Raw genomic sequence first — 16,994 nt, forward strand, 5'->3', positions numbered from 1 at the left:
ACATTACCAGCTGCCTGATAGACATCTCTACCTGGATGCCTCAAAATCATAGTGTCAAAATGGGATTATTTGTCTTTGCACCATTAACCCATCCCTTCTCCCAATTTTAACCCTAGAAAATAGGAGTAGTGAAAGAAAAAGAGAAGCTCTCACCTACCTGCACACTGGTCAGTGTGGTATACTGGTAAGCTTTGACTACCAAGTAATTTGCTTCTAGATCTATGATGCCTAGGATCATATATTTCCACCATCTTCGCCTCAAAATTGCCAGCAAGTTTTCTTCTCCTGGATGAAAAAAAGTTAAGCAGAAATGAATTTGGGTTTGGGACCTATCATACATTTCACATTTGGCAAGGATTCTAATATTTTCCAGTGTTACACCAAATGCCTAATGGAGCAAATGGATTAAAGTGTCAGAGACTCACAATCTTAACTTAGTCCACAATCTTTCTTGTAAATATGAGTTTTCCAAATTAGTTTTTAGGCCTGAGAAGAATGAGACAGGTTATTAGTTCACCATGGAAAACATTTTCTCAGAAATGAATAGAAGAAAAAATCATTACATCACCTTGCAATGGAATAAGAAGATTTATTAGAAAAGACACATAAATCATTACTGTAAGCAAGAATTGCAGAAATGAAAGAAGATCTTTGAGGGTCAAGTTCTTTCTTTTCACTTCTGTCTTGGGGTCTTTCTACTATACTAAATTGCCTCCTTTAGGTTTGAAGCTCCCTTTCTGAACATGGCACGCTAAAGTGGGATGCTAATGAGTCAGTACAACTCCTGAGAGATGGATAAAGAAAATAAAGTCTCAGGCATGTGCTAGCCTAGCTGCAGACCTCTGCAACATAGCCAACTTTGGGGACAGCATGCAGTACTGGAAAGAACACTAGACTTGGGGTGCTAAGATGTGGGTTCAAGTCTTGGCCTTGCTATTGACTTGGTATGTGAGTCTGGGCAAGTTAAGTTTTCTGAGCCTTTGTTTTCTCATCTTTAAAATGGAGATAATAACAGCTAACATTTTATATAGTGTTTTAATATTTTAAAAGTCATATATACGTATATATACACACACACACACACACACACACACACACACACACACACACACACATACACACATATATATTCTCCTTTGATCCTCCCAATAACCCCATGGGAGATGTTCTACAGGTTTTTTATTTCTCTCTTATAGATGAAGAAATATAAGCTTAGACTCGTCCATAGTCACACAGCTAATAAATATCAAAGACCAGAGACTAGGTCTTCCTAACTTAAAAACTGAACTCATTATCTCTCCCCCTAAACCCTCCTATTTTCCTTTCTTTTCTGTTATTGTGGAAGGTACCACCATCCTAATAACCAAGGCTTGCAACCTAGGTATCACTGGCATGCTTCCTCTCTCCTCTCTCTTCCTTTCATAGCTAATCTATTGCTACAGGTCTGTTGATTTTACCTTGATGACATCTCTTGCCTATGCCCCCTTCTCTCTTCTGATACTGCCCCCACTCTGGTACAGGCCTTTATCACCTCATGGCTGGACTACTACAATATCCTGCTTGGTTGGTCTTCCTGTCAAAGTCTCTCCCCACTCCAGTCCATCTTCTACTCAGTTGTCAAATTGATCTTTCTAAAGTCATATACCTCCCCCCCCCCAGTTCAATTAACTCCAGTGGCTCCCTGTTGCTTCCAGGATCAAACATAAAATCTTGTTTGACTCTCAAAGTCTCTCATATCTTAGTCCCCTTCCTAACTTTCCCATCTTATTCCTTCTACCCCACACCTTATTTTGTGTTTCAGTGACACTGGCCTTTTTGTTGTTGCTCATCTAGACATCCTGTCTCCTGACTACAGGCATTTTACTTGCTGTCCTCCCATGCCTGTAACTCACTCTCTCTCTCTCTCTCTCTCTCTCTCTCTCTCTCTCTCTCTCTCTCCCTCTCTTATTTCTGTCTCCTGGCCTCCCTGGCTACCTTCAAATCTCAAAGAAAGGCCCACTTTCTGCAAGAAGCCTTTCCTGATCCCCCTTAATGTCAACTCCTTCCCTTTGTTGATAATCTCCAATTTATTCAATGTACATCTTCCTTTTATATAGTACAGTTTGTCTGTATGTTGTTTCCCCAATAGGACTGTAAGCTCCTTGGGAGCAGAGGTCTCTTTTGCCTTTCTTTGTACCTCTAATACTTAGCAGAGTCTGCCCATAGTAGGTGCTTAAAAATGCTTGCTGACTGATTGGCTGACTTTCCACACCATACTGCCTCTCCAATAATTCTTGCCCTGCTTATCTCAGAGGATTATTAAGAGGATCAGATGTGGTAATCTTTGTAAAGCACTTTGTAAAATCGTCAGACTCACAAGCATTAGAGCCAGAAGGGTCTTTGGAGATAATTTAATCCAGAGATTCCTAACTTTGGGTCCACAGACCCCCAAAGAATCCATAGATATATATCAGTTCGCATGAACTTGCATGAAAAATTACATATTTGTAATCCCGTGTATTTTATTTTTACTTAAAAATATATAAAACATTATTCTGCGAAAGTATATATAGGCTTCTAGATGACACCAAAGAGTTCCATGACACAAAAATGGTTAAGAAACTCCAACCTAACACGACCCCTTCATGTGATAGGTGAGAAAACTGAGACCAATGACACAAAATGACTTGATAAAAATTATATAGCTAGTAAGTGGATTAATTGAACTTGAACCCTAGTCTTATGATTCTTAGGAAAGTTCCCATCTTCCTCTTTTTTTCTTTTCATCCTCATTAGTACATTCATTAGGATCCACTTACGGGTTGCACTCTTCCAGCTATAAACACCTTCTTTCAGTCCATATACATAAATCTAGAACTGAAAGGGATCTCAGAGATTCTCTCTCGTGAGCTTATTTTACAGATGAAGAAACTGAGGGCTAGGCAAGTGAGATGGCTTGACCAAGGTCACACCAATATAGTGTATCAGGTAACACAGAAAGTAAGCATTAGAAGTAAGATTTGAACCCAAGTCCTTTCCTACTAACTAGAGTCAAAACTCTGCCACTATGATTACCACATGGATATGTGGTAGTTTCAAGCCAAGAAAGAATCTTAACTTGAACACACTTCTAGTAATATAGGAAAATGGCATTTTGGTGGTGTTATAACAGTCAGTGACTTTTCAGGGAGAGCTTTTGAATTGAGGGAAGTTTGAAAGGTCAAGCATCTAAATCTGTCAAGTATCTTCTAAATTGATAGTCTTGCTTAGAGTAGAGTTACAGTAAAACGAGTAAATACGATGTGTATTTTGGCAAGGGTGATTCGAAACACAATGACTGAATAGTCAACAATTCTGTGACATAGTAGTCACTGTCACATCCTCCTCTCCCTTTCCCCTCACTGTACACACACACAGAGAATCCCCCCCCCATAACATGTTAAAACAATTTCTTAAACATTTTCTTTTAAGTTTTGAATTCCAAATTCCAACCCTCTCTCCTTCCCTCCTTCCCCCTCCTTGAGATAGAAAGTAATCAGATATAGGTTATACATGTGCAATAGTATAAAGCATTTTCATGTTAGTTCTTTTGTAAGAGAAGACTCAAAAGAAAAAGAACAGAAAGAAAGTGAAAAATAGCATGCTTCTGTAATCAAACAATATCAGTTCTTTCTCTGGAGGTGGATAGTATTTTTCATCATTAGTCCTTTGGGATTGCTGAGAATAGCTATGTCATTCACAGTTCTTCATTGAACAATATTGCTATTACTGTGTGTAATGGTCTCCTGGTTCTGTTTACTTCACTTTACATCAGTTCATGTAAGTGTTTCCAGGTTTTTCTGAGAGCATCCTGCTTGTCATTTCTTACAGCACAATACTATTCATAACATTTGTATGCCACAGCTCGTTTAGCCATTCCCTAATTACATCCTGGTATTTTCAATGGAGAAAGCACACCTGTTAGGGAAATGAATTCGTCCTATAGAACAAGTTCAGAAGTTCTTTATCTATGGTTGATCTGTTTCATGGCTAACTCTAGGATGATGCCCACACAAGGCATAGTGAACAAGATGAAATAAAATAAAACAAAATCTATCATGAATCTGTGACTCAAATGAAATAAAATAAAATCTATTCACAAATCTGTGCCTAAAATCAAATCAACATTTTTCTTGGTTTCAAGTTTGTTAAGAAAGAACAATGGAGAAGTCAATTAATATTAAAAGAAGAATTGAAAAGAATTCTTCACAGATATTCAAATCCATTTTCTCTTTAATTTATAAATATTTATTGAGTGTCTACTTTGGGTGAAGTTTTATGTTGCATCAATATGTACAGAACAGCTGAGATTTAAGAACATTTGCTTTGTCTTATTGGGAACTCAAGTCTGATCAAAACAAAATAAGAATAAGAAATCTTGAAAAAAATTCCTGGTATTTGGGAAATTTCCATAGTTCAGAGTTTAGAAATGCTTTGGATTTTTTGGAAGTTTTAAAGGATAATTTATGGATTTGGACTGTATCATCTTTAGTATATAGCTATTTAGATGCAAAAATAGTTTCTAGCATAATGCCTTGCACATAAATAGTTAATAAATATATGTTGAATTGAATGCCTAGCTTTTATTAACTGAGTGTAGTAACTGATATCTTCTGACAACAACTAAAGATTTGTCAGCCTCATAATAACCCTCTTAAACTCCTCCCCCTAACTTCTTCAAGGAGAGGCTTTCCAGTCAATACACTTTAGCCCACTGGAGCTGAGATAGCTGGTCACAGGTAACAACGTCCAGCAAGGATCATAGTGGAGTTACATCATGAAAAGTAGAGGATCCCTAGTGGGGAGAAGAGATGAAGAATAAAAAGGTGAGGGAAAGGTACATACCTATAGAGTTTTTTTTGGGGGGGCAATTGGGGTTAAGTGACTTGCCCAGGGTCACATAGCTAGAAAGTATTAAGTGTTTGGTCTTAGGCCGGATTTGAACTCAGGTCTTCCTGACTTCAGGGCTGGTGCTCTATCCACTGCACCACATAGCTGCCCCACATACAGAGTTTTGACATCACCAGAAAACACTGATGGCTCTGCAGCATTAGAAACATACATTATCCCCTCCACATACGAATCCCGGTCACATATATTTCCGACATGTTCGCCCTTCCATGAATCTGCCCTGGCTATATATGTTCCCTATGTGTGATTTCTAAGTATATCTACTCTGCCCAATGATGGTATGTGGAATTTTGGAGAGTGTGACCCAGGTTTATGAGACAAATAGTCCAATACTAATTTCCTTCACAAGCTATTTTATTGAGTACTTTTATTTTAAATACATTGTATTTTTTTTGACTAACTAGTAAAAGTAAACATGTTGGAAGGGTGTGGCTTTGAGTGGATGCAAACCTATAGAATTCCTTTTGGGTATAGCATCTGGAGCCTTCATTATAGATTTATTTATTCAACATATGATAGCACTGGTTCTGGAAAAACACTTTGGACACATATGAAAAGCTGAACACAGAAAATAAAATGAATCAATGGTATATTAAATCCCAAATCCAAGAGTAAAAAAAAAAAGGCGCTCATTATAAAATTGCCATTAGCCTGATTAATTCATGCAATAAACAGAATATATAGTTTGCCAATATATATATAAAATATATAGTTTGATTATATCCCAATAGACAGTGCAGAAATTATGCTTCCACAATGTTCTCAAGCTCCTGTCAATCAACGGAAAACATTATATGGACCCAAAGGATTGATTAATTTCTCTTACCATTCTGCTAAAGATGGAGCCTACAGTGTGTGAAAAGCCCAAACATATGTTATTACATTCCTTTTTAACTTGAAGCACCTGAAATATGTAATGCACTCATATAACAGTCTAAGCCTGGGAGGTGAGAGAATATCTTTTATTTCTTTGTAATTATGAAAAGGAATTTTTTTTTTAAAGTGCCACCTGGGGACTTAGTTGTATGGTTCCTATTACCATGGAAGCATACTGGGTCATCAACACCTTCCCAGGTATATTTAAAATGCATTACTAAGAGCTACAACACCAGAATGTTTCTATAGCTTCATATAATGAAATTACTAGAAGTGCCAGGATAATTGTGGGGAATTTCCTAAAATTTTGAAGGGGAAAAAAAAAGACTTTTTCCTGAGAAAATATGATAAAAGAAATAATCAAAGCCAAGATTAGGATTATAGGTTAGGATTTTAAAGGCATTCTACTTTTAAGAAGGGGAGTAAAATACTTAATAATTCAAAAATATTAATATATGAATTGATTCAAAAATATTTATGCAACACCTGTGCTATGTAAGGCAGTATGCTGGGTGCTGCAGGAGATAGGCTGACATCTCTGTCTACAAGGACAAGGAAAATAAGACAAGACCAGTACACAAATAATTAGATTACATAGAAGAATGTAATAAGCACAGTAAAAAAGTTAAGGATAAAGGGCTGAGGGGAGAGACCACATATAGGGAGGGGATCAAGAAAAATACTTCATTAAGAAGGTGGGCATTTGAACAATTTTTTTCTTTTCTTTTTTAAGAATTTTAATTCATTCATTTAGTTTTAGTTTTCCACAATCACTTCCATAAGCTTGAACACTTTTTTAAAAGGCAGCACTTGAGTCAATGAATCAACAAACATTTATTAAATATCCCTACTATGTGTCAGGTACCATAATAGACACTGGGGAGATAAACAACAACAACAACAAAGATACAAAAACAGTTTTTGTACTCAAGAATCTTATATTCTATAGTGGGAGATAAAATGTGAGACAAATATACTTGTAACTCTATAAAAATAAGTCCAAGCTAATTTTAGGGGGAAGTGCAAAGAATGTGCTCACAGAGGAGGCAATACCTGCGTCAAGTTTGGAAGGAAACCTAGGATCCTAAGAGGCTGAGGTGAGAGGGGAGTGTATTTCAGACAAGTGATGATAATATAGAGACAGAGAATTGAGTGTCAAGTGTAAGGAACAGCAAGAAGGTCAGTTTGGCTGGACAATAGAGAAAGTAAAGAGAAGTAATGTATAATTAGGCTGGAAAGGTAGGTGGGAGCCAGGTTGGGAGGGGTTATAAATGCCAGAGCAAAGTGTTTATATTTCTTTGACAAAGGAGTTGGATTTTAACAGATGGAAAGGGGTGGGGAGGGTATTCCAAATGCAGAGAGAACATGAGCACAAGTAGGGAAAAAGTAGAGCCTGGAGTCTTGTTGGGGAACAGCAAATTATTCAGTTTTTCTAGAGTTAAGAGTTCAGAAATGGGAATAGTGAGAAATAGGCCTAGAAAAGTAGGTTGAGGCCAGAGCATGAAGGGTCTAGGAAACCAGACTAAACAGTTTGGATTTGATTTTGTAGATACTGGGAACTATCGAAGGTTTTTTGAGCAGGGTGGTAGCAGTGGGGAAGGGACAGAGGGGATAGGCTAGAAAGTCATTACAGAGGTAAAATAGGCAGGACTGTAAAAATATGTAATAAATTATGATTTTTAAAAATTTGATTTTGTAAGAATAAAAATTTGCCACATGAAATGCAGTGGCCATTTAGAACAGCGTCAAATCGGTAACAATTTCAACCACAGGATTCACATTTTATTTTGCTATCTATCTGATGTGCAATGAAGCAGCAGATACACTTTTGTATGGGCAGGCAAAGCTTTACATTCCACATGTTTTACTAAGACAGGGACTCCACCTAAGCTCTGTGACCTACATCTATTTGTCTAAATATGTGGTGAGTTAGGGTGAGGTGGGGCAGCATATTTGGGTGTGTGTGTTGGGGGAGGGAATCTTGTACTTTGATCATAAAGGGGACCTCCTAGCAGTTAAGAATGGGTGTCAACCTTGTTAAATCTAGTCTTAAAACAAAATATGAATGGTATGGCTCAATGAAAAAGAAATATTATTGTGGGATTTCTTTGTTTGTTAGAAGGTGGCGTTTGAAAATGACAATTTTTGAAAGCTTATTGGATATATTTTTATATGCTATGTTATTAATGAAAGTACCGACAATCCTAGTACCTGATGAGGTGCCATTTATTCAGTGGATATCCAATAACTCTTTGTCAAATGAATGATGGAAGGAAAGGAGATTTTTTAGCACAAAGGCTGTAACAGTCCACATTCCATCCAAAATCATGGGTCAGAGTCATGAAAGGTCTCCCAATAACACTGACTCATATTGTTCTTGTTAACATTACGAGGTCACCAGGGGTTGCCTGAATGGAGAACGAGAATACTTCAAGAGTGTACTAGCCAAGGTGCCCTCTGCTAGTGGAACAAGGGGCCCACTTATTCCTCTGGCCACATTTTCATGGAGGACTCTCATTGTAAAGTGATCCTTCATATTCATGAGAACTTTGTGCATAATCAGAGGCAAGCACACACTTCACTTGTAGGCACCACCAAGAGAGGCGCCATACGAATCAATTGAGGGGCCTGGTTCAATAGACACTTTCATCATGGCTTAACATTTCAGGCCATTGGGCCATGTCTCTTTCCTAGAACTTTGAAGGAAATGATTAAATGTTAAGAGATAACTCTAAGAAGGATGATTGATGGTGGAGTAGACTTGGAATTTCAAGTTTTCCAAAAGCTGAAAATTCACATTGGTGTTATTTGTACAATGCAATTGCCAGCAATGGGATGGGCAGGGGGGAAGTACTCCCTAGAAGGTGCTGTAGATATCTGTTAAATATTCTGCCCTAGGGCAAAGACATAGTTGTCCTGTCCTAGTTCTGGGGAAAACTGAACTAGAGTTTGTTGCTTTGGCAATGACCAATGTCTCCTTGGTCAGTGATAAATGCTTTTTGAAAGCAATCTTGGAATGAAATGAACCTATTGGGATATACTCTGAATTCTGTACATGAAGAATTTTCCTTATCCATTTCTTTTGTGTCTCCTTTACTTCCTTTTCTCACCCACTAAATGAAGGTAGCTTTTAGGGCTTAATCTTTAGTTCTCAATATAGGGTATGAGATTTCTGCAAGGTATTTGATATCCTTGATCACAAATTTCAGAGACTGGATAACACAAGTTATGTCGATTCAGAACTGGGTGAATACAAAGTGGAATGCTTAATGGAGTGATGTCAGCTAGAAGGAATATAGAGTGTCACAAGGACCTAGTGCTCAACATTTTTACCAAAGACTTGGATAATGGCATAGATGACAGGAAACTTGGGGAGACAATCAGCTTGTTGGATGTCAGAGTCAGGATTCCACAAGATCTTGATAGGATAAAATAAACAAATCTAACAAGATTAAATATAATGGTTATAATTGTAAAATTCTATATTTTGGCTAGAAAAAGTGGCCTATACAAGTACAGTGTGAGGGGTCAGATTTGGCTTGACAACAGTTCATAATAAAAAGGCCTAGGGATTTTCAAGGACCTTCATATGATTCTAATAGTGTTATATGGCAGCTCTCTAAATGAATGCCATCTAAGGTTGATAGAAAGAATAGTATTCAGCAAAAAGGATTTTCACAGCCCTACCATACTCTGCCATGATTAGATTGCACATGGAATATTGTATTTCCTTCTGGACATCACATTTTAGGAAGTACACTCATGTTCAATACATTTAGTTGTTTGTAAATATCTGCTGCTACCTAACACAACTTTTCTATGCTCATACCACATTGAAAAAGCATTGTTTTCCTCACAAGTCATTTGAAAGTGTGTGTGGAAATGTTGTCTTTCCTATCCCATTGCTAAGCATTTCAGATCTGATTAAACGTATTACTTTAAAAATGTATATCCCCTATCTTTTCTTCTAGGTGGATACTAAGTTCAGACGAATTTAGAGATTCTCTGCCCTGCTCTCCATCCCCTTCCAGCAAAGATCAGGGTTTGAGATGAGGGAGATGTTTATCATCTGAAATATCCATGTTGAACTCAGTAGTTTGAGTGAGGCCAGAGTTGAAGGGAATGTGGAGTATATATAGACAAAGTTTATGACTGGAAAGTTTATTAAAAAAATATTAAACAGCTATTAAATATGACATAATAGTCTTGTGTTTAGCACTCTATATTATGTTCAAAGTATCTATTTACTGAACTGGAGGAAAAGACAGGGCTATCAACCACATATAAAATACATCTGGATAATACTAATTCTAAACAAGAAGTCACAAGGCAGTTAAAAATACAGTAATTATTCCAGCCTAATTTCCCAAGTAGAACAGTATCTGAAACACAGTAAGTACTTAATAAATGTTTAATTGATTGGTAGTGCTATTTCCTATGAGAAACAACACAGTCTAAGTAAAGTGTTGGAGTGGAAAGGCCTGGATTCAAGTAGTGAACCCGAGTACCGACACCAACTAGCTATATGACCATGGATAAGTCACTGATCTTTTTCAATCTGTTAAAGTTGGTAGTTCATGTGAGGGGACAGAGTTTTCTCACTAGAAGTTTTCTACACCACAGGTTTGGACCAAATTGTGTCTGAGTGTGGGTGTGTATGTATATGTGTGTGTATTACATGTATGCATATTTACATATGTGTATTATAATATACATGCATATATTACAACACACATATATACATACATATTGTGGAAAATCAGTGTGGCATATATGTGTGTTTATATGCATAATATATATAATATATATTTTGAAAAAGGCAATGTAACAAATGAATATATAATGAATATATATTATGTATGAACATGAATATTCATTCATTTAAACATATTAAATGTATAATATATCTATATCTGTTCTGAAAGAATCAGTGGCACAGTGGATTGAAAATTTGACCTGGAACCTACAGGAAGCCCTAGATTCAAATTCTATTTCTGACACCTATTAACTATGTGACTTTGGGTAAGTCCTCCAATTCTTCTGAGTCTTATCTACTAAGTTCAGATGGGCTATGATTCTCATTAACGTCTCACATGTATTAAGGTATTGTATTAAGATTCTGTTGCCCATGGTCTGTAGTACCTTGAAAAGTCTAGCTGTTTGCTTAGAGGTAGGAAGGTATGCTTTTGGTAGAATCTGATTCCTTAAAACAAAGTGGCGAGTCAGAGTTCACTGGCAGTTTTCTAGAAGGTGAATTAGCAAGGACAGGAAAAAGGCATGTGATTCTTACCAGTTGGAAAGAAATGTCAGGACACATCAGTGGAAGGCAAATTAGTACCTGAAGGAGAAAGAGGCAGTGCTAATGCTACTGTGGAAAGATGCCCACCAAAAAAGGAATTCTAATTGTGGGATTCTGATAGGCATTTATTTTAAGCCAAATACATCAGGAAAATGGTGAATGTGAAGGGCTTAATTACATATATGGTAAATGACTTAATAGTGGGTTTATTTCACTGCTTTTAGGTGGATAGTCCATGCAGGATGAGAAAGAAGTAAATTATTCTAGCTCAAAATATGAAACCCTTAAGCCATCAGGGCCTTTCATGAGCCATGAACATTAATAATCGTGATTTGACAAGAAACATTTTTTAACTTCTGAACCTATAAGCTTCATGTTAAAAACTCCTCTTTAACACAGAGTCAGCTAGCTGAAATCTGTGAAAATTGTCTTCCCTTTCTGATTTTTTTTATGCTAGCCCCTTGTCAGGAGGTGAACGTATAAAATTTTATATAGCAGCTTTTTGTGCTATATTTCTCCAGAGCATTTCAAGTGCTCATAATTCTGATGTGAAATGAATCTAATTATTGTGCCTCCTAAGGCAAAAGCACCCTCAGTCCAACTCTTCTTTCAAGTCAACAAACATTTACTAAATGCCTACTATGTGTAAGGTCCATGTGCTAGATGTCAACTGGCTAACTGATGATAAATATTTTCCAGTTGTATAAAATATGAATGAGAAAGACCACAACTCTTTAGCTTAACTAAAATTCTGTGTAGGAAAATGGGACTTCAGTTATTAATGGCTTAGTTTGGGCCCAGAACTATGAATGGGGAGAATGTCACAGGACATCTCTTACCAAAAATAGTTCTTGAGATTGCAACTACTCACTTAGGGTAATTTTTAGTGTTTCATGCTTTGTTCAGAAAACTCATTTGATCTTTTTGGAAAGAATAAAGGTACAAAAGGATGGTCCTACTTACAAGGATAAGGCAGCCACCATCAATAACAGCTTCAAAAAAGCTTTGGCCATCTACTGTAGTTTTAAAAATTTCATGTCATTGTATGATCCCACTTTTAACAGACATACTTGTTCAATATATTCAGTTCTTTCAGGATATCTCTTTGTAAATATATGCCGGTGCCTAAAGTAACATATCAAAACTTAAGCTCAGTTAAGAATATTTTTAACTACAATTGAGAAAAAACAAAAAAAAAAAGAGAGAAAAAAACTGTTAAGCTCATCATTTGGTTTAAATTTACTAATCAACAAATCAACCAAGTGTTATTAAGTGCCCACTATGTGCCAGACAGGACTGTCCAAAGATGAAGAGACAGATGATGGAATGCTGACTGGAATGTACAGTATGTGAGGGGGAGGAATGTAAAATTAGTCGGGAAAGGTAGGTTAGAATTAGACTGTGGAAGCTTTAAACACTAGGCTGGAGGGTTAGTATTTTGTCCTAAAGAAAATAAAGAGCCCTTGAAGTTTTTGATCTGAAGAGTGATAGTCAGATCTGTGCCTTAAGAAGATGGTTTTGACAGCCCATCACCACCATCATCATTACTACTATCAACCAGCATTTATTAAGTATTTATTATGTACCAAGTACTAAGCTTAGCACTGGAGATACTAAAAAAAAAAAAGGCCAAAACCAAAATCAATTACTTACCTTAAAGAACTCTCATTCTAATGGGGGAGACAATATACACATGACTATGTAAATAAAAGATATAAAGAGAGCAGATGGGAGACATTAAAAGGTAAGGCAGCAAAGGTATGTCAGATTCAGATTCAGATTCTGTAGGGCCTTGAATATCAGGCTACGTAATTTGGACTTTATTTGGTAGACAATAGGAATCTCTTTAAATAAAGATCATATATAAGAACCACTTGAATATTTTGTACACATAGCCTTGAAAAGGCTGTTCTAATATTAGGAAAACTATGAGCATAACTGACCATATCAATAACAAAAACAGCCAAAATCATATGACTATCTCAATAGATGCAGAAAAAGCTTTTGACAAAATACAGCAGCAATTCCTTTAAAAACACTAGAAAGCATGGAAATAAATGCAACTTCTCTTAAAATAGTAGTAATACTTATCTAAAACCAAGAGCTAGAATTATCTGTAATGGGGATATACTAGAAGCCTTTCCAATAACATAAGAGGAGAAGCAAGGATGTCCATTATCACTACTATTATTTAATATTCTAGAAATGATAGCTGTATCAATAAGACAAGAAAAAGAAATTGAAGGAATAAGAATAGGCAATGAGGAAACAAAACTATCATTCCTTTGCAGATGATATGATGGCATATTTAGAGAGCCCTAGAGAATCAACTAAAAAAAAGTTAAAACAAAGTTTTAAAAGTTAAAACTTTACCAAAATTGCAGGATATAAAATTAATCACAAATCATCAGCATTTTTATATATCACCAACAAAACAGCAGGAAGAGAAAGAAGAGAAATTCTATTTACAATAATTTCAGACATTATAAAATACTTGAGAGTGTACCTTCCAAGACAAACCCAGGTGCTACATGAACAGCTGCAAAATGCTTTTCACACAAATAAAGACAGATTTAAAGAAGGGGGGAATTGTTAATTGCTCATGGGTAGGCTGAGCCAATATAATAAAAATGATCATTTTCTAATATTAAGATATTTATAGCAGTTTTTCTATAGTGGCAAAGAACTGGGAATTGTGAGGATGCCCATTAACTGGGAGATGGCTGAATAACTTGTGGTATATGATTGTGATGGAACACTACTGTGCTATAAGAAATGAACTTCATGATCTTAAAAAAAACATGGATATACTTGTATGAAATAATAAAGATCAAAATGAGCAGAACGAAGAGAATGTTGCATATAGTAACAACAATATTGTTTTAAGAACAACTTTGAGTGACTAAATCATTGTGATTATTATAAATACCCAAATTAACTACAAAGGACATATGAAGGAAGATGTTATCTGCATCCAGAGAAAGAACTGATAAATAGAAGTTTGTATAGAATGGTTTTACACACACACACACACACACACACACACACACACACACACACACACACACACTCACACACACACACGTACACACACACACACACACACATATATTTGTGTCTAATGGTAGCCATCTCTAGGGTAGGAGGGAGAGGAGGGAAGAAAAAAAGTTACATGATAACTTCTGTATTTAAAATGAATAACATGTTGTACATAATAGATCTGCAGTTTCATGTATAATCTTTTTTGTTCCTATTCTACTGTTATAGAAATGCTTATTTTGTTTCTTAAGTTCAGAATAAAGTAAATAAAAATTTTAAAAATGATAATTTTACCTAAATTCATTTACTTACTCAGTGAATACTAATCAAACCAAAAATTATTTTACAGAGCTAGAAAAAATTATAACAAAATTCATCTAGATTGAAGAACAAAAGGTCAAGAATATAAATGGGATCACTATAAAAAAATGTGAAGGGAGGTGGCTTAGCAGTACCAGATCTGAAACTATATTACAAAGGGATAATCATCAGCACAGTTTGGTACTGGCTAAAAAATAGAGTTGGTAGATCAGTGGAATAGTTTAGGTACATAATACACAGAAGTAAATGACCAGAGTAATCTAGTGTTTGAGAAGTGTGAAGATCCAAGCTTTTGGGGCAAGAACTCAACATTTAATAAAAATTATTGTGAAAATTGGAAAACAGTTTGGCTGAAGCTAGCCATAGACCCACATCTCACATTGTCAAGTGTATGCCAAAAATAATATCAAAAATGGATAAATAATTTAGATAGAGGGGAATATTGTCAGTAAATTAGGGGGGCATGGAAAAATTTACTTGTCAGATGCATGGATAAAGAAAAGTTTATGACCAAATGAGAGATAGGATCATTGGAAGTAACATGGATCATTTTGATTACATGAAATTAAAAAGTTTCTGCAGCCAAAAGAAAGTAGGAACTTGGGGGGGATTTTTACAGCAAATTTCTCTGATTAAGGCCTCAGTTCTCAAATATATAAGGAACCAAGTCAAATTTATAAATAAAAATGAGCCATTCCCCAATTGATAAATGGTCAAAGAATATGAACAAGCAGTTTTCAGTAGAAGAAATTAAAGCTATCAATAGCTAATTGAAATACTCTAATTCATTATTGATTAGAGAAATGCAAGTGAAAGCATTTCTGAGATACCACCTCACACCTATCAAAGATTGGCTAATGAAAAGGAAAAGGACAAATGCTGGAAGGATATAGAAAAACAGGGACACTGATGCACTGTTGGTAGAGATGTGAACTGTTCCCACCATTCTGGAGAACAATTTGGAATTACCCCAGCTCTGTGTGACAAAGAGATCAAAGAAAAGGGAAAAGGACCTCTTTGTTCTTTATTTCTCAGCCACGGAGGCTTTAGCCTATCCAATGGAAGATTTAGGCTCAGTCCATGGCCCTGTGTTTTGCTACCAATCCCTGCTTAGGGCTGGCAGTAGCAGAAACAGAATAGCATTCATTTAATTTAGAGAATGCTCTGGCTTTTCTAGAATTTTTAGAATCCTGGCTTTGTTACTTCTACCTGTATGACTTTGTGCAAGTCACTGGATTCCAGTTTTCTCATCAGTAAAATGGGGTGGCTGGATTAGTGGATTCTCCCAGATTCTTTCCATCTCTAAGTCTATAATCTGATGATCTCTCTGAGGTACATTTACTGAGAGGAAGTTGTACTTAGTTTTTTAATGACAAAAACATTTCCCTTCTCTTCCATTTACGTAAGAAGTGACCCCATTTATCTTTTGGCATTTCCTGGTAATTGGCCCTGATATCTCCACACGTTAACAGATGAATCTGTCAGTTTTGTGACTTTTATCTCCCCTGTAGAGAAAGAACTGTGTATCAACCAATGTCACATGATATAAAAGCTGAATCTTCAACAACTTTGCCTCAGGATTCATGCCACTTCACTGAGTGAATTCAAAAGACAACATGACAGAAGGTGCCAGGCTGATCTCCTGAGGGTTGACCCTAAGCCCTGTCACCAGTGCATCCATTCTGGGACACACACATGGGTCATGTCCAACACAGAGGGCTGGTGAGATGGACTGGCATTGTCATTTACCAGAAGCCCTGGTAGAAGAGAAGGCTGATCTGCTCCTCTGCCCCTCCTGTATGTTCCAAAGACCTGCTGGTCCATCTCAAGAAAGCCACTAAACACCAAAAAAAAAAGGAATGCCGAAGATCAAATCTGCTAAGAATAATGCAATCAATTTCTATAGCACCTTTAATAAGATAAACTGCAATGCCTTTTCTTCTTACACCACCTTTACTGACAATTAGCCTCACTAAAAACCAGATATCAGAGCAAGGAAGAGAAGAATGGTAGCACCAGCTACTGCTGGGGTGTCTTTTGTCTGAGATCAGAGTATGCACATTTGTGTGATTAAATAGGCTTTATCTGGAGGAGGAAAAGAAAGTTCCAGTTAACAGAACAAGCATTAGCCTTATGATGGTGAATCATCAGCAAGATCTGGTCTTATATAGGGCCCCTTCTGCTGGAAGCTAAATTAAAGCACTTTCCTGGTGCATTCTTTGGCATCCTCAATACTTCTTAATGTTAAGTCAAATTAATAACAATTCTTTGCATCTATGTAGCACTTTAATGTTTACAAAGAACTTAATGGTGGAATCATAGATTTAGAGCTAAAAAGTTGCTTACAAGTCATCAAGTCTAATATTCACATTTTTACAGGTGAGGAAACTGAGGCCCAGAGAGTTTAAGTGACTTGTACAAGGTCATGTATGTAGTAAAGTGTTATAGCTAGAATTTATACTCAAATCTTCTGATTCTAGGGCAGATAAATGGTATAGTAGATAGAGGGGACAGAGTGGATAGACCCGTC

The 16,994-nt window shown here is 36.3% G+C and overlaps 1 protein-coding gene across 1 annotated transcript in view; it reads right to left on the reverse strand.

The window, feature by feature from the left end:
- The window catches only part of SLC35F1 (solute carrier family 35 member F1), a 573,453-nt gene that overhangs the window by 123,278 nt on the left and 433,181 nt on the right, over positions 1-16,994 (reverse strand). Inside the window, exon 3 of the mRNA XM_020971644.2 lies at positions 158-285. Within this exon, the coding sequence (XP_020827303.1) occupies positions 158-285 (128 nt within the window). The remainder of the gene's footprint in view (positions 1-157; positions 286-16,994) is intronic.

Source organism: Phascolarctos cinereus, unplaced genomic scaffold, assembly GCF_003287225.1.
Source record: "Phascolarctos cinereus isolate Bilbo 61053 unplaced genomic scaffold, phaCin_HiC Scaffold_5;HRSCAF=322, whole genome shotgun sequence".
NCBI lineage: Eukaryota > Metazoa > Chordata > Mammalia > Diprotodontia > Phascolarctidae > Phascolarctos > Phascolarctos cinereus.